This window comes from Clarias gariepinus, chromosome 7 (assembly GCF_024256425.1).
Source record: "Clarias gariepinus isolate MV-2021 ecotype Netherlands chromosome 7, CGAR_prim_01v2, whole genome shotgun sequence".
NCBI lineage: Eukaryota > Metazoa > Chordata > Actinopteri > Siluriformes > Clariidae > Clarias > Clarias gariepinus.
In genome coordinates this window covers 25760591-25783473 of record NC_071106.1, presented here as the reverse complement: position 1 = coordinate 25783473, position 22883 = coordinate 25760591, and the positions used below count along the sequence as shown (strand labels likewise).

The following is a 22883-nucleotide window of genomic DNA, read 5'->3' as shown; positions in this document are numbered from 1 at the left end:
ATAGTCAGAGATAAATTTGCATATGGAAGAGTCTGACTGTACATGAGAGAAATTTTGCATGTGTGTAAGACAGATTTTGAGTGTGACTGATTCTTCAATAGAATGTGAATCTCAACTTAAAAAAAAGAAGCATTAATCATAAAGTAAATTTTAACTAATCTAAAGTAAGTTTTAATGGTACTAAACTGGCACATGTAAAAGTCTGAATAATCCTATGAATTGCAGGGTCTATGGTTCATCAGATGCTATGTCAGTTGAGGAAGACGACTTGAGTCATTGTCAACTGACTGACCATTTTGCCAAAGTAAAAAAAATTTTTTTTTAATATCATCACAGAGTTAATGCTCAAGAATATGAATATAAATATCTTAAATTGCTGGGCAGTGCTTTGTTTCTTTTCTTTAGGATTTTATATTTACATTCAGCACTCTGAACTATTGAACGCCTGCTCATTTATGCAGTCATCCAATCAGCCAGTCACTTAGCAGCAACACAATGTATAAAACAGAGCAGATACAGTACTGGTCAAGAGCCTCAGCTTATTCACATATCAAACACCAGAATGGGAAAAACTGTGATCTCTATCACTTAAACAACCATGCCATGGTTTAATTATACAGTAGATGGGCTAGTTTGAGTTTTTACGAAACTGCTGATCTAGTGACTATATGTTTTTTTTTTTTTTAACTGATGTCTCAATTCATGATAAGGTAGTGTTAAATTTTTTTGGGGGCCCCAACGGTCAAATGAATTTTAATTATTGTTGAATGCAGAAAAAAATCTATTATATAGTGTTGTCAGCAACAGTATGGCAGCATTGAGCCAAGGAAGTTTGTAAAACACATTAGAATATTTTATACTGTTCTTGCAACAGATGTTCAATAAAAAGGTGTGATTAGAGTGGGGCCCTGTGAAGCTTTGTCTAGCAATACCTATTTATGTGTGTGTGTGATATATGCCTAAAGGTAAGTTGCAAATCCGACCTGCAGACATTGAAATGTGTGAACAAGAGTACGAGGTAGTAAACTGAATAGTAGTAATTTGCCGCTCAGTGATGAGCAATCCTTTATAGCAAACTCTTTGTCATATAGAATAAATAGGTTTGAAATTATTTTAGCTTTGTGACATGGTGCGTAATCCTGTGGTCGAAAGGGATGGACATTGTCTGCAACAATACTCAGGTAGGCTGTGACATTTAAACTATGCTTAATTGGTACTAAGACCCAAAGTGTGCCATGAAAATCTCCGCCACACCTTTACAGCTCTAGCTGCCTAAACCGTTGATACAAGGCAGGATGTTTTTGTGCTTTCATGATTTTATGCAGAATTTTGAGTATGCAACAGAAATTTAGACTCTTAAGACCAGCCCAATCGTCTATCGTCCAATTTTGGTAAAGCAGGCATATTGTAGCCTCAGTTTCCTGTTTCTTGCTGACACGAGTGGTGCCACTGTGGCTTTTTGCTGCTTTAGAGATGCTCTATAGCATACCTATATTGTAACAAGATGTTATTTTGTATATATCTCAAACCCTCTGTCCTCTAGCATCAACAAGACACTGTCACCCAGATAATAATTAGCTAATTAGATAACATGTTTATGCAGGTGAACACATATTCTGCATTCCAATTCATCCAATTCATTGTTTAGTAGGGTTCTACGATCAGGCCACTCAAATACTTTAAACAGAAATTCTGCTTTAACTAAATATTTTTTGTATCTCCTGTTTTTAAAAATAATCAATCTAATCAGATGATCAGAAATAGAAAAGATTACAGTTTTTCTCATTTGCTAAGACACGCTCAGTGAAACTGGGATTCGCTTGATCTTCATCATCACATTCTTAGCACAGGAGAAGTCCTCTCTTTCAAATGCCTTAACACTTTTTCATTTGTTACACACATTTTTCACACCCTTTGTCAAAACAGTTACCACAGATCTCATTGAAAGATCCCAAACTCCATTGGATTCACTGTGTTGAACAAAAGGAAAACAACTATTAACAGCTGATAGAAAGTACTTGCATAATTATAAATATCCAATGCACCTGTGTGAAACTTGTTTGCACAACTCTTCAATCAGCAATCAATCCTCATCCCTCTACAAAAGATGCCACCTCTGAATTGCTATTTGCAAGCATGGATCAAAGAGGCCATAGGCACGAAAGGAGAGTAAGAGGCCATGGCAGAGGGGCCCGAGGAAGAGGAGTTCGTATGCGTGGTGGAGGAGCTGCAGCAGCAAGAGGACAAAATCGAGCTCAAGTTCCAAATGAAATTCGGGCAACAATTATTGACCATGTCATCAATCATGGCTTGTCCTTTAGAGAGGCTGGAAAAAGGGTCCAGCCCATTTTGGGTCGGAGCACTGTGGCATCTATTGTAAGGCTTTTTCGGAATGAGAACAGGTAATTCACAGTGTTACTGTAATGTATACCACTGTGTATTTCAGCTTTACTGCATTGCCCTGTTAGCAGAACAACCTGTGTCTATAGTGTCTATTTATGTGACTGTCATACTGTAATGTCAATTTTGACATGCTTTTTGCTTTTACTTTATAGAATCCACACATTACCACACACTGGTGGAAGAGGAAAGATATTTGGTATTGAACAGGAGTCTGCCATTGTAGATATGGTAGTGGCAAACAATGCAATCAGACTGCGTGAAATCCAGGCAGCAGTAATTGCAGATCAGGGAGTATTTAGAAAGATAAACAGTGTGAGTTTGGCAACTATAAATCGAGTCCTTAAACGAAACCATGTTAGGATGAAGCAGCTGTACAGAGTTCCATTTCAAAGAAACTCTGACAACGTAAAGGAGGCACGATTCCAGTATGTGCAGGTACAATTTTTTTTATTGTAATACCTTGTTTACCATAGTTACATGCGACTAGAATAATTTGCTTCATGAATTTGCTTTTTTTCTTAGAGAATAATGGAGTTTGAAGCAGAAGGGACACATCACAAATTCATTTTTGTGGATGAAGCCGGCTTCAACCTCTGTAAAGTGAGGAGACGTGGGAGGAACATCATTGGGCAGAGGGCCACTGTCACAGTGCCAGGTCAGAGGGGTGCCAATATCACCATGTGTGCTGTCATCTCCAATGATGGGGTCCTTTGCCAGATACCAACTATTGGCCCATACAATACAGAACGCCTCATCACATTTCTTGATGCATTGAAAGAAATACTGATTCCACCCGAAGAGAGAGGGCTGTTGAGGCCTGGCATGACTTTGTATGTCATAATTTGGGACAATGTGGCTTTCCACCACTCTCGCCTTGTGAATGAATGGTTTGCAGCACAGCCTCGTATTATGATGCAATTCCTGCCTGCATACTCGCCTTTTCTGAACCCAATCGAGGAGTTCTTCTCTGCTTGGAGGTGGAAGGTGTATGATCACCGGCCATATGAGCAGATGCCCCTCCTGGAGGCAATGAATGCTGGTTGCCTGGCAATAGGTGCAGAGGACTGTCAGGGATGGATACGCCATGCAAGAAGGTATTTCCCTCGGTGCATTGCAAGGGAAAACATTCAATGCGATGTTGATGAGAACCTGTGGCATAGTCGGCAAGAACGAATGGACTAAATGTGAAAAATAATATATATATATATATATATATATATATATATATATATTTTCTTCTTTTTTCTTTTTTTTTTTTTTTTTTTTAAAGGTATTTCCACCCATAAGTTTTCTTTGGTAGTTTTTTTTTTCAGTATCCATTTGAGTTTGTAAAGTATTATATTGCATATTGATGGCTGAATTTTGTTATCCATCGTGTAATGATTGATTCAAAGAATAAATTAATTTGACTACAAGTTTTGGTGTTTGATGGAAATATTTGCTGATGTTGCATGTTTTTAATGTTTTGTGAGTGTTAGAGCATTTTGCTAACAAAATAAGTCATTTTGACCATTGACCTTAAGTTTTATCCTGTGTGTTAACTGTTTTGAAAATGTGATGTCAGAGTGGGCAAATGTGTTTAAGCAATCAAGAAAAACTGTAATTAGCCAATCAGAATTTTTTTTTTTTTTGCAATGCTCTGCTGCCACATGCTAGGCTGATTACATGAGCTCGGTCATATTTCCTTCAAGTGACAAATAAGCATATATGCACTTGAAGGAAATATTCACCTAGTTTTAATAAAAATCTAATTAAATAAATTGCTAGTTTTAATTTTTTTTTCTGCCCTCATGACTATTTGTTAAAGTATCATGAGAGCTTAAGCTATGTGTGTTAAATGTTCCAAATGCCATATGTCCATTTTCTTTGCATATTGGTTTCAAAATAATATATGATGTATAATAATGTATAATACTCTCAGAATAATGTATGTTTTCAGAACATACCAAGGTTTAAGGTGACATACTGTCTACCTAGGCCTGTTTCTTTCTTATCTACCCTTTTTTCCTTCACTCCTTTCATTAACTGTCCTCTCCATCTTGAAAGTGAGTTGGTTAAGGCTTTCGTTAAAGTTATGTGTCTGGTGTTGAACAGCTAATCTAAAAGTGTGTTTAAGTAAGCAATAAACATCAGAGTCTGAATATAACGATCAGTCCACTGGTTGCTGACTCACAGTTGCCGCATGTCTAGCAGCGGCAAGTGAACAAATAACATAAATACAAATATTAAAGCATTTGTTTATCAGCAAGTCATTAAATATAATTTCTTTAAGTTGAAGATAAAGATGGCTTTAAACAGGTCTCTGATGAAAATGACAAGCCCTTTATCCAATTTATGCCACTTCACTTCTGTGCATTCTAGGGTGAATTACAGTGCATCCATTTACAATCAGTTTTTATTTGTAACATAAATTTAATACTTAGATATTACCTAATTGAACTTTAAGATTCAATTTATTTATTTGTCAGATGTACTTTACAGTACAGTGAAATGTGCTTCCAATCAATAACCTACTGTAGAGCCTTAACTGTTTGAGCCACCATGATTGAACGAATCAATTTATTTACAGACAGAATCTGTTTTTTAAAACAAGTACATTTATTAAAATATTTTTACCTTTTTTTAAGAATATAAAAATATTGCAGAATATTCACATGTACATTTTTTATTAAATACTTTTAAATCAAAGTATAAAAAAATGCAGATTTTTAAAAATATTGCTTTATAAATTTCTGTAGTACACTTGACATGGTCCCCACTTTTAAGACTTTACCTTTAACAATTTTTTAATAATGCCCTAAGCATATAAATAACTTTAAGTACAGACAACGAGGCATAGTATCAACAATCAAACCAGCAAACAGCACAAAGATATGATTTATGAAATCACAGTGGATCTTGAGCCTATCCCTGAAACAAAACTATACCCCTGGGGATACACCCTCATATACCTGGGATAAAACTGACCCCAGAGAAAGTACACAAACACAGAACATTTGTAATCCCATATTTAAAATTACTATAATTGATACAATTAAGTAGATTGATGTAATTTTTTCTGTAGAGCATAATCAGTATAACTAATGATCCAGTAAAAGGACAAATACTCCTTTGGTGAATACAAAGGGCGATCTTACATCTCTGTACCACGGATTTAATTTTCTATTTCAATCATTTCAAACCCTGGGTTGTCGATGCCATTTCTGGAGTTTTGATGATAGCTTTGGCCATTGTAGAAGCAGTGAGCACAGTGTGCAGTTGGAGTTGGCTCCACTCTGTCAAAATTTGAGAAGTCCACAAAATATTTCCCTTCTTGACTGTGGGAAATGATGGGGAGGAACTTGTAACCCCACTTAATTTCCTGTGGTATGTAGGAAGTTCTGACCTGGCAGGAGGAGCTGGTGGATTCATCTGTCCCATCCAAAAATACAACTAGCTCAAACTCCTGCTGAAGAATTGTGTCCAAAGCAAAATTGAAAAATGGACTTGTTTTATCAATTACATGATACAAAGTTAAAGGACAAATGAAGAAGAGGTTGTCTTTTCCAGCATCAACATTAAAGTCAATATTGACCTGTTCCAAAATGATGGTCTCGCCTTCTGGAGTGGCTGTTGTCCTAACCAGCTTGCCATATATCTGGCTTCCAATCATTAAGGTCTTACGCAAGTTGGCCACTCTTATCTGCAAACAGAGAGCACCATTTTGGGGACAAATAACTGCCATTTTGCTAAAGGTAATAGTCTTGGCTCTTTTCTTGGGTAAGGTGATTTTGGCCAAAACCAGCCCACACCAGAAGATGTTGATAAATATACCAGTGATGGACTGGATAACTATTAGAGTGACAGCACCAGGACAGAACGGACTGAGCACTCTCAGACCATAACCAATTGTCATCTGTGTTTCAAGTGAGTAAAGGAAGGCAGTTGTAAGTCCAAAAACATTATATATACATGGTTTGTGGTCTGAAGGTGGATTTTGCCACCAAATATCACCATTATTACGTGCAATCCAGTACCAAATAAGTCCAAAAATGAACCAGCTCAAAGTGAATGAGGCCACAAAATAAAAGAGAATGAAACGCCAACGTATCTCCACAAAGGTGCTCCAGAAATCCCGCACATATGCAAAGCGATTGCTGTACTTCAAGTTGCCATATTCAATGTTGCAGTGTCCATCTTTGGTTACCAGACGTTTTTTGCTTTGCTTTCCCAGGTTGTTTCGGAGCATCTGTCGCAATGAGCGTGTCATTTCCCAACAACAGAAAGCTAAACCTGAGTAAAACAATAAAGATCACCGGTTAATGCTTTTAGTGATATTTTCAAATAATAAGTTGCATTTTGTCTTTAATAAGAAATCAGTAATACCAATTATTTAGAATAATTTTAATTTATTTAGTTAATTCTGCATAAAAACATAGCATCAAATTTGTTTAACACTGCTTTTGTGATTCCTCTTTTAAACCATGTTTGGATGTTTATTTTATGGTAAGTATATTACAGAATTTTATTCTGAAATTAATATTTTGAGAAAGTAACCAGACACAAAAAAATTTGATCGATGTTTGAGGGCAATAATTACATGTGGTAGCCTGAGAAAACCCTTTAACTACAAAAATGTAAAATTCAATTTCAACCTTACTGAGATACAACAATGCATTAACTAAGAGGAACTACTATTTACTGATTAAATTGAAATAATAGGTGAATATTATCATGAAAGAAATAAAAAAGGATTCTAATCAACATCCTTTAATGGCAGTAAAATATAATGTAATGAGACAATATGTTGTTTTATTAAAAAAATCAAGCTTAGAAAAAATGTTTTTTTTTTTCTTTACCAAATATTGTGTTGCTAGAGGGAAAGGCAATTAGAGTGATGAGTGTGCAACTAGGACCTAGGGTTCTGTAAAGTCTGCAACAAATGCAATTCCTCAACCAAACTTCACTGCGATACAAATTTTTAATTGACGCTTGACAGCATTTTACATAACAACATACTCAAACTGTTGACCTTAAATACACTGTAATTTGTAACCATGAAGCTCCCATGTTCAGCTAGGATACTTATAAGTGACAATAAAATCTAATTATGGTCAAAGCCAAGCATGAATTAAAATGTTACTGATTTAGTCAAATGCTTCATTTGCCAGAATCTATGAACCGGTAACCAGACTGTATTGTATAAACAAGATCAATCAAGTGTCTTATTTTATTATGTTTATCTTGTATAGAATATTTCCTGCACTTAGGTAACATTTCATTATGCCCATATTTAACCATAATGTGTTTTCTCATAATAATGTGGTTTTCCTCATATATTAACATGGTATTTTTACATACCTTTTAAAATTTTTACATAAATATATTTTTAATAACTTCTCGTAGTAACATGCGTTTTTTGTGAGATTTGCTCAGTTGGCTAAACTTTTCATATTTTCATTAGGTAATTTCAACAATTCTTACTAATAGTGTTTGTATAAAGTATATAATATGCTTCTCTGTTGTAGCAAATTCTTGAAAATGCGTGTGTATCAGAAAATTATTCAGCTTTTATCTAATTTGACTTTTGTGTATGGTGGTTTCTCAGACACATCGATCTAACAACCTGACTAAAGCCGACATTAACAGTGTGAGAAAAGCACGCTGCGGTGACAGTTTTCGAAAATGTTCTTAGACATTATAAAAGAGATGAACACAACTTCACAATTTTTTGGAAATGCTTTAAGGCATTCACTTTAATCAACTTAACCAAACAGGTACTCTTATCTTTGGTTACACATATTTTGCTCTTTATTTATGGTTATGGTTTTTAATGTTCTCTCTCCCTTTTTGTAGTTTTTATATTAAAGAACAGAAAGAAACTTTATACTACTTAAAAAAAATTAATAAAAAAACTATTCTCAGTTGCTAATTTGACAAGACATTCAAGTCATTAAATAACATTAAAAACCAGTAAAAGAGGAACAGATTAACAGTAAGGAAATAATGTGAGATTAATTGAAATGAATTAGTTTAATGTGAAGACAATAAAGATTTACAAAATTAAATTTCATTAAGTGCTGTATGATTTGATTGTGGAACTTACCTGCTATAGAAGTTCTTCTATGATACAAAAATGTGCTCGTCCCCCCTCTCTGTTTTGTTTTTAAAAACAATAAAAAACAGTAAATAAGTAATATGTTTAAAGTGATATTGATGTTGATATCATCTCTCAGGGTCTCCCTGTCTAAGTCTGACTTGGTTTTCTGGTGCCTTCCAATTAATAACGCTACGCTGTGTGTGTTTAATGTTTACCTGTAAACAAAAGCAGTGCTTTTTTTGTACTAAAGGGTTGGGCATATTTTCGCACAATGATAATACATCACACAGTCAGTATATACTGTAGGTTCAGTGTCTTCAGAAAGTATACACATCTTTTCTAATTAAAAGGAGAATGTTTGGTAACCATCTTTTAGAACTTTGACTGGATATTCTGAAGAGAGAGGCTATAAATAGTGTCTTGTCTCTTGTTTTTTTCTCTCTCTCCTCCATATCCAAAAGAATGCAAATAAATAATCACAGGTAAAAATTTATTACATTTTACCTCCTGCCTTTACTTTCTGCAGGCGGACCTTAGCCAAGCCCCTGCAGCTCCTTTTGCAAAGATTTATACACTATGGCCAAAAGTATGTGCACACCTATAACCATCACGGCTATTTAGGATTGAATAACAGTATAGTTATGGTATGGTCTAGCGTTAAGATTTCCTCTTTACTGGAACTAAGTTCTAAACCTATTACAGCAGGACAATGTGTCCTCGAGAAAATTGCTAAGCAGAGATTGAGAAACGTTTGTATATATTTTTCTAGTCTTTCTTTTCATTTTATCTCAAAAAACTTCAACAACTGGAAGTATTTGACAAAGTCAGGCGTAGCCCTTAAAACGCAAAACATTTTAATCCTTTTTTTTTCTTTTTTCCTGTTCAAACGTCTATGGAAACATGATTGAACAAAAAATTTAGAAATGGGTTTTTGGTTGTTTTCGGTTGTTGTTTTTTTGACAATAATATTATTTTTTATTATATATATTAATAATAATATGCTCATTTTAACAGTTTTACATCTTTGCAACATTACACACACACACACGCATGCACACACATACACACACACACACACGCAATATTATTTCATTACAATGTAAAGAAGATAAACTACCAGTCAGTTGTTTTTGTGTTGTCTTTGTACTTATACTCTGTAAAGCCTTTTATAATGGCTCTAATCTTGGCTGCTGTTAGTTGGTGATTTTTGAGACTATTAACTCTAAATGTACACCACTACACGACTGTTATACCAGCAGCTTTGAAGAAAGATTTACTATTTATGGAAAATCCCTGTTATTTTACAATAACAGCCAGTGTGGAGAAAGTGTGGGTAAATAACTTTTTTTTCCAATGTGTAAGGCTTGTTTGTGGAATTTTAGACACCTCAAAGGCACATTTAAGCAAGCAGAAAATACCTTAACCTAATTTCATATTTTTTAGGAATATGGTATGATATTGAGGTTGATAAATACAATCTTTTAACCAATCGAGTCCAAAAGTTGCTATAACATTTAAATTCCATGGATCTCAGACCCCTGTTTTCATAATCATAGAGATTAGTGTAAATAATGAGATTTATTGTTCCATATAGATTTTAATATTACGGAATTAAATAATTTTATTACTTTTGATGAAGTTTAGTGAGAATTATATAAATAAGCTTCAACAGATATTTTTTTGACAAAGGAAGTATAAATTCATGTAATTCAATGATTTATTGATTTTTGAACAGCTTTTATTTAAACTCTCAATGTAGATTTTTTTATTATTACTAGTCCTTTACTTATTTCCCCTCATTTTTTACTGGGAGTTTGACTATATTACTAAAGTTTCAATCATGAACAGCCAAGAGTTCACACTTCAGTCCAGAGGCTTTAAAAAAGGAGCTTATTTTAAGTATCATGCTGTACATTTCTTATAGAAAACTGTATAATGATTTGCCTAAGACCATTAGATGTTGCTTTCTGACCCAGCTTGTGAAGAATATCCTCTGTATTTAGCAGTTTTCCAGTTTAATAGTGAAAAACTTTAGATAAAAATCTTAGTCACTTCTCCCCTGTTCAGGCAAAGCAACCATTTCCAGTTGTATATTTTATGCTGTGCACACGGTTCATGCAGCGCTGTGTTCTCTTTTTGTAGCATAACCACATACACCTGTAAGTTATCAACATCTTGTGTTATTCCCTTCAAAGCGATTGTGTTTGCATCAATTGACTCTTTAATTTTTACAACCATTTCAGTTTTTTCTTTAAGTTGCTCACTCTAGGAATAAAATTTAAGGATTGCACTGTTGGAAATATCTTCCTTCTGTGCAGAAAATCTTTTGACCTTTTGAGTGGGGTGTGCTGCCTGTCTGTTCATGATGTATTGTATGAGTCAAGTCTCAGAATCTTTTCTGTTCATAATCCATGGATAAAACATCTTCATCCCTCACTTGTGTAACCGCGTCTGATGAATAGCCATGGTCATAGCTACAGTGGCTCCAGCCATAATTAGCTTACATTATCAGTGAGAACTAGAGGTAGTTAAATGGTTGATCTGTACATAAAAATAATGAAATAAAAAAATAAAAATAAGATTTAGCTGCAAATGTAAATTTCTGATTGATAATTATACGACTATTTGAAGTTTTTGGAAATATCAAGTCTGAGTTCTCAAGTTCAACCGCACACTCCGGCATTTTGTTAAATGCCCCACCCACCCGGGGTGAGTTTAATAATGCTGGTGTATTAAATACAACCAACAAAGCTACTGCAGCTTTGACAACAAAGTCCCCAAAGCGGATACATAGTATGTGGTAAAAAGAATGAATTTGCACTGACGTTACTTTTTTAAGTCATCCAAGGACATTAGCTGTCTATGTTCCTGGACAACCAGGTTGCAGCAGAATTTTCCTGTGGTTAAGTGTGTATGTCTCCACATTTGGCCTTGCTCTGTATTTTAAGAGGCTCATATTGGCAGTGTCTAAACCATCATTTGCAGTCCAAACCAATGAATTTACATGTAAGGCTGGTGATTTTGTTAAAAGTAAACACAGGGAATGCACAGAAAATATATTTATTGTTACGTTAATATTTTTTTCAAAGTGAGCATTAGAAAATGATTTTTTTTTTAAATCCAGCAAACATTTCTTGTAGATAGGCACAGTATGTTTAAAATACTGAAATTAAATTTATTTCAATGAACATAGTTATTTTTGGTGAAAGGTTATGGAGAAATCATTGAAAATCATAGGTAAAAAAGGGTAGGCGCTCCTTAGCCTTAAAACTCAGACGGCACACATCTGTGTCAGCAACACAACATATTGTACGGTTAATAACTATACTAAGTAGTAGTATACGTGCTTATATGGAAGCCTCGCCCATGTGTGTATATTTGGATTTTCAGATATGTCACGTAGAACAAAAGTTAGCATTACTTTTATAATGTGTAAATTTTAACATACCCGAAATATAGGAATGATATTGCAAAAATCTAAAACCCTCAAAATGAATGTTATTTTTTTTTTATTTATTTTTTTTTGTCATAGAACAGTCAAGAACAACTTGACACATGTATAAAAACATGTGATCAATTGTATTTGTGCTATTTTGTTGCCTACTGTATGTGACCTTTTTTTTTTTTTTTAGTGATGTTTGGGTGTTATAAAGTAAAACAGAAATAAAATTCAGTTAATCATATATTGCCTAGGTTTTGCTGAAAAAAGGATATGTCACTCTATACTGAACAATCCTTAGCCATATATATATATATATATATATATATATGAGCTCTGAGCTTTAAGGGCTACAAGAAATTTGCCCCACTGAGTCTAAACGCATGTCATGGCCGTTTTTATCTTTGTCACTCAATTTGATGCGGGCTGCTACAGGAAGCCAGTGTAGAGAATGAAGAAGTGGGATGGTGTGGGAGAACCTGGAAAAGGTCGAAATGAATCAACTGATCCATCTCTGTTTCTTCAATAGCACACACTTCTAGGTCTGACAGAACACAATATTTCATCCTCTTGTGTCATCAGCATTATATTGGCACATTACGTATAGAAGAAATGGAGTGCTTTTTCCTTCAAGGTTGAGTTGACTTTGGAGTACTTAGCTTTCTTTGCTTGGCTGTTCCTTAATCTTACATGCAACAGCAACAGCACATTAACTGGGTTGCATTTCTTCATTATATTAGATGTTATGTCTTTTCAGACATACTAGTAACACTGCTTACTTGCTCATTCTCACTTGCTTTGAGGAATCTTAGTTTGATTACATTACATTGACATACAAATTACATATTTTGGTTACAATAAATCTATTAAGCCTGTCTTTCACTTCTCTTTAAGTGGGCTTTGGCACCCTCCTTTGATCAGAATTTTTTTTAGCAGTTACACACAGTTCTGCCATCTTGTGTCATCACTGGACAAACTGCTTAAATTAGTTTTAGCAGCTAAATGCAGTTCTGCAATTTTATGTCATCACTGCACAAACTGATTGTATTACTTTAAAACATACTATTTAACATTAGGTCTGTATGTATAATACTGTTATTGTGGAAAAATTTAACTAACCATGCACTCAGAAGCAGATCAATCATAGGTTAACTTATTCAAATGCATTTAAATCAGTGCCTCGGCGCAAAGATAAAGACACACTACATGACATAGACACACTACATGACATTATGTTCTGTTGTCTGTGCTTTGTGTGTGACTTAGGGCGAAGTGGAATAATTACAGTATATTGGGTATTTTGTATAATCTGGCTTGGGAAAAAAATTCAGCCAATCTATTGCTGGAGCTGTTAAAATGTTTGAGCTGTGAAACATCCCCCTGTACAAAACATAATGATGTGAGAGATAGTTAAAGAAAAATAAAGATTTTTTAAGCACATAGCCTCCATACATCGCTATTATACACTTATAGATATAATTAGTAAATTCATAAACACACAAATAGAAAAAGGTATGCCTCTGTTTTAACAGAGATTAGTCTCCAAACATGTAAGCACACAGATGGATTAGAAATGGTGGAAAGTGATGAGTGCATCAGGGTAAAAAGAGAGGCAGATGAAGTCATGCTTCCATCATGCCAAGTACCTACTGTACTTGCCTATGGGGTACCGTTATTATCTGGGGTTTCACACAAAGATCGGCCACCACAGAGTCCAGACCTTAAAAGCATTGAGAATCTTTGTGATGTGCTGGAGAAGACTTTAAACAGCAGTCTAACACTTTCATCTTTAATACAAGATCATACCTGTTATGTCTTTGCATCAACGCCATGGATGCCATGGACACAATCAGAGCAAAAGGCGGTCCAATGAACTATTAGAGTATGCAACATTTTTTGGGGGGTGGGCAGTGTAGTTGCCATACTTTTAATAGCTTTAGGTTTTTAATCTATATTGACCTGTGTGGTCTGTAAGTTGAGTGTAGCTATTAGTGGAGGGGCCCTGCATTCTGAGTTTTATCTTTTGCCCAAAATGTCTTAGGTGTATCTCCTAATGAGATTTTTCCTCTTTAACCAAACATATTCGTTATGATAAAATAACTCTCTAGGCCCCTGGCTACAAATGGCTATTACAAAAGCTGGGAATCAAACTTACAATCTTAGGATGACAGGTTGAACATGTTTCCATTATTTCACTTGGGAGCCCTGGACAAGAACAATTTAAAAAAATATTTTGTATAAACCTGATATAATCCACAGTACAATGCGTTTTAGGGCCCTTGGTAAACTGACAACATGGAGAGACTTTTATGGAGAAGATACAAGAATTTCAAAGCATGTGGATTAAAGAACAACATGAAAAACATTTACAAAGGGAAGAAAGGGTCCTCTTAAGCTTTAAGGAAGGAATGACTTTCTCAAATGAATGTCCACTCAGTCAACTAATTGATGTTCTTAAAACTGTCTTCCTTTAAACCCCTTCAAAAATCCAGGACCAAGTTCCAGCATTGCTGTACCGACCACCGACGCGGCAGCAGCCCTGTTAAGAAGAACATTATAAGCACTGAGCAGTGAATTATGTATCTGTGTTAAGAACCAGGAATGGATGGTTGCAGGAGAATTTCAACCAACATCTATATCCAAAACTGCTCACACACCTTTTGTCCATTATTCCTATAAATAGTAATGTAAATGTAGTTTTTCGGTCTCTTCCTGTACACACCACATCTTATGTCTGTGATGAATGAACAAACTTTTCCTGGTGAGAAAACCCTTTTTTTTTTTGCTTGCCATTGACTGGTCTGTTTATTGATCAACAGAAATTTCCACGACACCACACTTCACCAGTTATGCTCCCTATTCCCAAAACATCTCAAACTACAAACACCTCCCCCCCCAAAAAACCCTCCGACTATAACTTCCATGACCCTGATTAAAAGAAAAAAATCATTGAATTGAGTAACTTGTTAGGATTTCATGTTCAGTAGTTAAAAAAAAAATCTATATACATTTTAAATACTTTTGATCTATTTACACTGCCATTTAAAACGAACATCTTTGCACTTTTAGATTAAACATACAACTTAACCTTATTTTGTTTGTTTGTTTTTTGTTTATGTGCCTTGGCCCAGCCAAGTTTATTTTTCATACACATACCATAGTCACCTTATGTGAACATTGGATTTTTTGCCTTTTTAATGATATTATGTTAATGCCCATGACCTATATAGAGTGGAAATTGGGTGGCTAACTATGCAGTCAGTGCCTTCCTTGCCTTGATACCATATGCATTATACCGGACATCTACTGCATGGTTTGGCTGAGGGAAGTTGGCAGTACGGTCATCCGCCTTCTCCAACCAGTTGGTGCTGGCATAATCTTTCTAATTTCACAGAAATTGTAGAGAACATGACATCCTGTGCATTACCTGGCATTTTGCAATTGATGTTCCAGAAAATAGGGGACAAGACAAAGGTTGTCATACAACATATGAATAAGTCTACATGGTATTATTATATTAAACAATCTTTTAATATTATAGGGTAAACAAAACTAATAAGCTTACCAAATCTACTCTGAGACATTTTTATAGCACAATATATTGATTTTAGTAGTATGTTAAAATAAAATACTAATCTCGCATGCAATGATATTGAACTTCATTTTCAATGACTGAAGCAATAAAATTAAAATATATATCATTAAATGCCAAACGGCTGGTTGGGCTTATGGGTACATTTTTGTATCCTCTAACACCCATGTTTATAAAAAGCGCACAAAATTGTTTAATAATAATAATTGTTTATTTTAATCAATGTTTTTTTTAAATACTGAAATAAGGTTTATTTGAAGCTAAAAAAAAAATGTCCATAACAAAAAACAAACCAGTGAATTTAAGCAGCAAGCCGAGTTTGATCAAATGATTAAACACCACACCGGATGCCCCTCCTTTCAGCAAAAAACTGGAAATTCACATGAGCTGACCAAAATTGGACAACAGAAGATTGGAAAAACATTGCCTTACATGCAGTTTTTGCTGTGACATTCAGAATATGGTTCAGGTTTTGGCATAAACAACATGAAAACATGGATCCATCCTGCCTTGTTTCAATGGTTCAATGTTTCATGCTTCTCCTGGTTGTACTGTATAATGGTGTGGGATATTTCCTTGGCACACTTTGGGCCATTTATTACCAAATGAGCATGGATTAAATGCCACAGCCTACCCGAGTATTATTGCTATCGCTTTTATGACCACTGGATAAAACGCCATGCCACAAAGCTAAAATAATATCAAACTGGCTTCTTGAACTTGACAGTGAGTTCATTGTACTTAAATGGCCTCTTTGGGATGTGGTGGAATAGGAGATTCTCATAATGGATGACTTAAGAAAATAAGTGCAATTTTTAGGCTTAATTTGAGAACCCATTTAGGGTAAAATCTTTGAGAAAAAAAGGCTTCATATTCATTTTAAGAGAATTGGTCCAATTATCCGGGTTTGCTTGAGTCACATTCATTTGAATCTTAACAATGGCAGTGATCAGATGGCATTTTGAAGGAGCAGATCAAACAGTGTAAAATGTTAAAAGGTACGTTAAGCCCCTTATTAATTTTTTACATTTATTTAAGATTTCTTAAATAAGCTCATTTCTTGCACTAGTGTCAGCAATATAAATGAAATAATGTAAACATTGTGAAAATTTCTGAAAACATCCTGTCCCCCATTTGCATACTTGAGTTTGTTGTACTGTCAGTCTTCACAGTTCACTAAAACAAGTTTTGGGCAGTTAGTGTTTTACAATGTTAAAAAGATATGAACCTAGAAATGGTTTACTGTACCATGTAAGTTCTCCCAGGTTTTTAGCACAGAATGTGACTATTCCCACAAAAAATGTTAGCATATAATGCTAAACAGTTGATTTCAATGACATATAAATTATCAGCTACAAACCGTTTTACAAATTGTTTTACAGATCTTATAACTGCTGTAAATGTTATATACACTATTTTACAAATTGTTTAATATTTTAATACCAGTGAAACATGGAATAAAAGCATGTTTAACACCAAAATGCATGATGTTTTCATTTCAGTATAAAATCTTTTTTAAATTATTAAGTAATTTTCCTTAATACATATGAGTACATTTTGTTTTATCTGCTTAAACTAGAACGATTATTTCATTAATAATGGTAAAATCATCATGCGTCTGGCTAAATAATTTAGGATGTTTTACATAATTTGTTCGAGTAGATTCTGCTAGGGAAAAAAATCGAGCCGTAAATACTACTTAAAAATAATATGCGTCTGGTTAAATAATTTAGGATTTTTTCATGATTTATTCAAGTAAATACTTCTAAAAAAAATCAAGCCTTAAAAAATGCTTAAAAATAATATGTGCAATATTGTTACCATATTTTTTGAAGTAGATAGCACATAAGATTTTTTTTACAGTGTCGACATTCAATGGTAATGAGCTTAAAGGGATCACATCGAGCTTATTTGAAACAGCAGTATTTTTTTTTATAAAACAATACCTGAAATTTATAGGACATGATTTTGCAACAAAATTATCTAGGTTAGGTTTATATATACTTTATTATGAACACATAATTATGATAATGTTTATTAAATGATACTTTAGTTTGCTTTACACATTACCATAGCCTTTAAGCTCACCTACAGTATGAAGTTTTTATAAATTCAGCAGTCTAAAACTACTGACCAAACTGTAAATTTATAATGGTATGGATCTAAAAATACAAGCCAGTAACACCTGTGATACATTAGAACTGTATAGCCTACAATCTTATACAGCTGGTAAGCTAACTGCTCTGTGACACTAGCACTATGTCCCTAAAACATGTCTTTTGTTTTAACTGTACAGAATATTTATCATATCCAAATTAAACTATGCCAAATTCTATACATTACTCTCGTAATTTTGCCATAAGTAGTGATACTTATCCAAAATAAAAAAGTAAACATCTAAACAATATGCATTTATGGTGGTTCATTTTCTGGGCATAAAGTTTTTGGACGGCTTTCAATATGGCTGCCAAATAGAGTGAACACATGGGTGAACACTGCGGCCCTGAGGAAGAACATTCGAGCTGTGGTTCTTCATGCTGGCACGAATGACATCAGGCTGAGGCAGACGGAGATCCTAAAGAAGGACTTCAGGAGCCTGGTTGAGAAGGTCCGCAGCACATCACCCACGACAAAGATCGTCGTATCTGGACCACTTCCGACATTTCAGCGAGGAATCGAGAGGTTCAGTAGATTATTTGCCTTTAACAAATGGTTACAATCTTGATGTCAACAACAGAGATTACCCTTTGTTGATAACTGGAATGTTTTCTGGGAGCGTCCTAGGCTCTACCACACAGATGGCCTGCACCCTAGCAGAGCTGGAGCAGCGGTCCTCTCTGACAACATCTCCAGGACACTACGAACCATCTGACTGGCGGTAAGTCATACCTTAGATTCTTTAGATATCAGCCACAATACAACCCACCATACTAATAGACGCACACACATAGCTTGTACTATAGAAACTGTGTCTGTTCCCCGAATAGTGAAAAAAAAGAATAAATTCGTTAAATCCAGCCGAAACAATCTGGTAATAATTAAACCAGAAAGAGGCCAAATAAGTAAATCTACCTCTAAAGTTTGGACTTCTCAACATTAGATCCCTTGCGCCTAAAGCACTTATTGTTAATGAAATGATATCAGATTATTGCCTTGACGCACTCTGCCTCACCGAAACCTGGCTTAAACCAAATGAATATATTGGTCTGAATGAGTCTACTCCGTCAGGATATTTTTATAAGCACGAGCCCCGTCTAACCGGTCGCGGTGGTGGTGTCGCCACTATCTACAATGATGTACTCACGGTTACTCAGAAAATGAGGCCCAGGTTTAACTCATTTGAAGTGCTCGTCATTAATGTTGCACTTAATGAAATACATAATAAACCCGCGCTATATTTTACAATGGCCACCGTGTACAGACCCCCAGGGCCATATGCCGATTTTCTTAAAGAATTTGGACATCTGCTATCAGACCTAATTGTTAACTCTGACAAAGTGTTGATAGTAGGAGACTTTAACATTCATGTAGATGATGCTAACGACACTTTAGCCCTCGCATTTATGGATTTACTAAATTCCTTTGGGGTTAAACAAAATATAAATGGATCAACTCACCGCTGTAATCATACACTAGATTTAATTATATCTCATGGTATAGATGTCACTAATATAGAGATTTTAACTCAAAGTGATGATATCACAGATCATCACCTCCTGATATATACTCTACCCGTAGAACAGATTAGCTGTGTCTCTCCACGTTATCGATTTGTTAGAAATATGAATCCGACTACTAAAGACAGATTCACAAGTAATCTGCCGGATCTGTCCCAAATTCTTATTAGACCCCTAAATGCAGACGATCTGGATGAAATGACTAGCAGCATGGGTACTATTTTTACCAGAACATTAGACACTGTTGCTCCCATCAGATTAAAAAAAGTTAGAGATAAAACACTTGCTCCTTGGTACAATAGTCATACTCGCGCCCTAAAGAGAGCAACCCATAACCTTGAGCGAAAATGGAGAAAAACTAAATTAGAAGTTTTTCGAATTGCGTTTAAAGACAGTATGTGCAGCTATAGACAGGCTCTAAAAACTGCTAGGACCGAGCATCTTAGCCAACTGATAGCAAGAAACCAAAACAATCCCAAGTTCTTATTTAGTACAGTAGCCCGCCTAACAAAATCTAAGATGCCTGCAGAGAGTACTCCACAACATTTTAGTAGTGAAGATTTTATGGACTTCTTTAATGAAAAAATCGATAACATAAGGAAGAAAATAACAGAAGTTCAACCTCTAATAGCATCTCATGATCTAGTTCAGCCTAAAGTTTCACATTTAGTTTTTCAGTGCTTTACAGGTGTAGGACAGGAAGAGCTTTATAAACTTATCACCTCAGCTAATTCAGCAACGTGCCTGTTAGACCCAATCCCAACCAGATTTTTGAAAGAAGTGATGCATACTGTTGGAGAGCCACTTTTAAACATTATTAATTCTTCATTATATCTAGGTCACGTCCCTAAACCTTTCAAGTTGGCAGTTATTAAGCCGCTTCTTAAAAAATCTAATTTGGACGCAAATAAAATAACAAATTATAGACCGATTTCAAACCTCCCCTTTATATCAAAAATATTAGAAAAAGTAGTATCAGCTCAAATATGCACATTTTTGCAGGAAAACAACATCCTTGAAGAATTTCAATCAGGTTTCAGACCCCATCATAGTACAGAAACTGCACTAGTTAAGATTGCAAACGACTTGTTTTTAGCTTCGGACCAAGGCTGCACCTCAATTCTAGTCTTGCTTGATCTTAGTGCTGCATTCGACACATTCTCATAGATCGCTTACAAAATCACATAGGTATTCAGGGACAAGCATTAAAATGGTTTAGATCATACCTGTCTGATCGATACCATTTTGTAGACCTAAATGGAGAACTGTCTGGTGTAATGCCAGTGAAATATGGGGTCCCACAAGGGTCAGTTTTAGGACCTCTGCTGTTCTCAATATACATGCTTCCCCTGGGTAACATCATTAGAAGACATGGGATTAGTTTCCATTGTTATGCTGATGATACCCAATTATATATCTCAACAAAACCAGACGAAATACCTAAATTGTCTAGATTAACCGAGTGTGTCCAGGACATAAAAGATTGGATGACCAATAACTTCCTTTTACTAAACTCAGACAAGACAGAGATATTACTCATCGGCCCAAAAACCAGCACACAACAGCTTTTACAATTCAGCCTGCGTTTAGAAGGATGTACTGTTACTACTACAGTAGCTCAACAGTAAAAGACCTGGGCGTAATATTAGACAGTAACTTGTCCTTTGAAAATCATATTTCCAATATCACAAAAACAGCCTTTTTCCATCTTAGAAATATCGCCAAACTTAGGAGCATCTTATCCGTATCTGATGCAGAAAAGCTAGTTTATGCATTCATGACCTCCAGACTGGACTATTGTAATACATTACTAGGTGGTTGTCCTGCATCCTCAATAAACAAGGTTCAGTTAGTCCAAAATGCAGCCACCAGGGTTCTCACCAGATCCAAAAAATATGATCATATAACCCCAATATTATCATCCCTGCACTGGCTACCTGTTCAGTTTAGAATTAATTACAAAATAGTATTACTTGCATACAAGGCTTTAAATGGTTTAGCTCCCACATACCTAACCAGTCTTCTGAAACGCTATAATCCGCCACGCTCCTTAAGATCACAAAAAGTTCCCAGAATTTCAGGGGGTAGGGCTTTTTCATATTTAGCTCCAAAACTTTGGAATAGCCTTCCAGACAGTGTTCAGGGCTCAGACACAGTTTCCCAGTTTAAAAGTAGACTCAAGACGCATCTCTTTAATCTGGCATACGCGTAACTCATCCCATAACTTCATACTTCAGTACATTTATTCTGAATGGCAACTACGCTAATTCTCTCCATCTGTTCTGTACTTTTCTACCCATCCCGAGGCATCTGGAGATTGTACCAGCTTCAGTAGATAAAGGCCAACCCTGTGAGGATCCTGAGGCATCCAGAGAAGGACCAGCTCCAGCTGAATTCTGCCTTATTATTATTGGAGCTACACATCCTGCTCCTGTGCTCCCAGTGATCCAGACCCCATCTGCCCTCTGCACCTACTGACTCATCCCTATGCTGAACTGGACTTCATGTTAATTTAAAGAATGTATGTTATATTGTACTCTCAGCTGCATAACACACATGGTGTTATATCATCTCCATCTGTTATCACCCAAATGAGGATGGGTTCCCTGTTGAGTCTGGTTCCTCTCAAGGTTTCTTCCTATTACCATCTCAGGGAGTTTTTCCTTGCCACTGTCGCCGTCACCCTTGGCTTGCTCATCAGAGAAATTTCATTCATTCATCTCGTTATTATCTAGACACATTTTTCTCACACATACACAATTTATTATTATTAATAATATTTTATTATTTTATTATTATTATTATTATTTTTTTTTTTTTTGAAGAATTTCTTTCATCTTTGTGAAGCTGCTTTGAGACAATGACCATTGTTAAAAGCGCTATATAAATAAAATTGAAAATTGAAATTGAAAAAATTGAAATGAACATCTGACTGTGCAAATGTCTGATTGGCCTGAAATTACAAGAGGTATGCAGTAACAAACACATCAATAGTTAGGACATCAAGTAGGATAATACCATATAATAGGATAATACCAATATCATTTTTTCTTAATATGAGCTCAGAGATGGGCTTTCTTGAGTTTAATAGGTTTCTGGTTAAACAAACAGACAATATTCCAATAATGTTCCCAGATATATTCACTGATGTTATCCTGTTGTAACTGCTGTGTTTAGTGAGCATTAGCCATAAGCCATAGTTTCTAGCCCAGTCAAAGTTTTCATGTTGCTGTTTGCATTTCATGTTTATGGTGGATAATATTAAAACTTAAACTAAATCTTTTTTAAAAAGAACTGTCTTTACATGCAGTCTTCCATTCTGTCACATGTCTTTGTGACCGAATGGAAGACTGACTACTAACTGCTTGTCTATTGACAAGAAGGATCAGCAGATATCTACACGAAGGGTTATGATTTAGGCTGGGCATGCTGCAGTGTTCAGTATACAGTAAAATTAAATAAACAGTACTCTCTGAAAATTATATTTAATTTCTTTTATGAGTTTCATAAACGAATAAAAGCTATACAATAATGTAAAGGAAGGATGAATGGACAAATGATTTCTACAACAATTTACTTTGCTATCCTAGACTCCAAGATTTTGCTATTTAGACTGCATGGATTTACTGCAAACTATAGTAACACATATTCATGATCTTTCTTGGAAGAAAGAGGAGAAACACTTTATCTGTG

At 35.1% G+C, this 22883-nt stretch overlaps 2 protein-coding genes across 2 annotated transcripts; one reads left to right on the top strand and one right to left on the bottom strand.

Moving 5' to 3' along the window:
• The first annotated feature begins 2179 nt into the window (after positions 1 to 2179).
• LOC128527655 (uncharacterized) lies at positions 2180 to 3585 on the top strand. The gene is made up of 3 exons (XM_053500116.1): positions 2180 to 2376; positions 2490 to 2838; positions 2926 to 3585. The coding sequence occupies exons 1-3, from the start codon at positions 2180 to 2182 to the stop codon at positions 3583 to 3585; spliced, it is 1206 nt and encodes a 401-aa protein (XP_053356091.1).
• Positions 3586 to 5105: 1520 nt separating this feature from the next.
• Positions 5106 to 8604, bottom strand: LOC128527965 (ATP-sensitive inward rectifier potassium channel 1-like). The gene is made up of 2 exons (XM_053500649.1): positions 8489 to 8604; positions 5106 to 6675 (listed from the first exon to the last, which is right to left on the bottom strand). The coding sequence occupies exon 2, from the start codon at positions 6650 to 6652 to the stop codon at positions 5558 to 5560; it is 1095 nt and encodes a 364-aa protein (XP_053356624.1). The 5' UTR covers positions 6653 to 6675; positions 8489 to 8604; the 3' UTR covers positions 5106 to 5557.
• Between the last annotated feature and the right edge of the window lie 14279 nt (positions 8605 to 22883).

Excerpts from the sequence above, each read along its gene's own strand:
- LOC128527655 (XM_053500116.1), top strand. The coding sequence starts at position 2,180 with ATGGCAGAGGGGCCCGAGGAAGAGGAGTTCGTATGCGTGGTGGAGGAG. Across the intron at positions 2,377-2,489 it reads GGAGCACTGTGGCATCTATT|TGTCTATTTATGTGACTGTC; the intron begins GTAAGGCTTTTT and ends CTGTGTCTATAG. Across the intron at positions 2,839-2,925 it reads CACGATTCCAGTATGTGCAG|AGAATAATGGAGTTTGAAGC; the intron begins GTACAATTTTTT and ends TTTTTTTCTTAG.
- LOC128527965 (XM_053500649.1), bottom strand. The coding sequence starts at position 6,652 with ATGACACGCTCATTGCGACAGATGCTCCGAAACAACCTGGGAAAGCAA.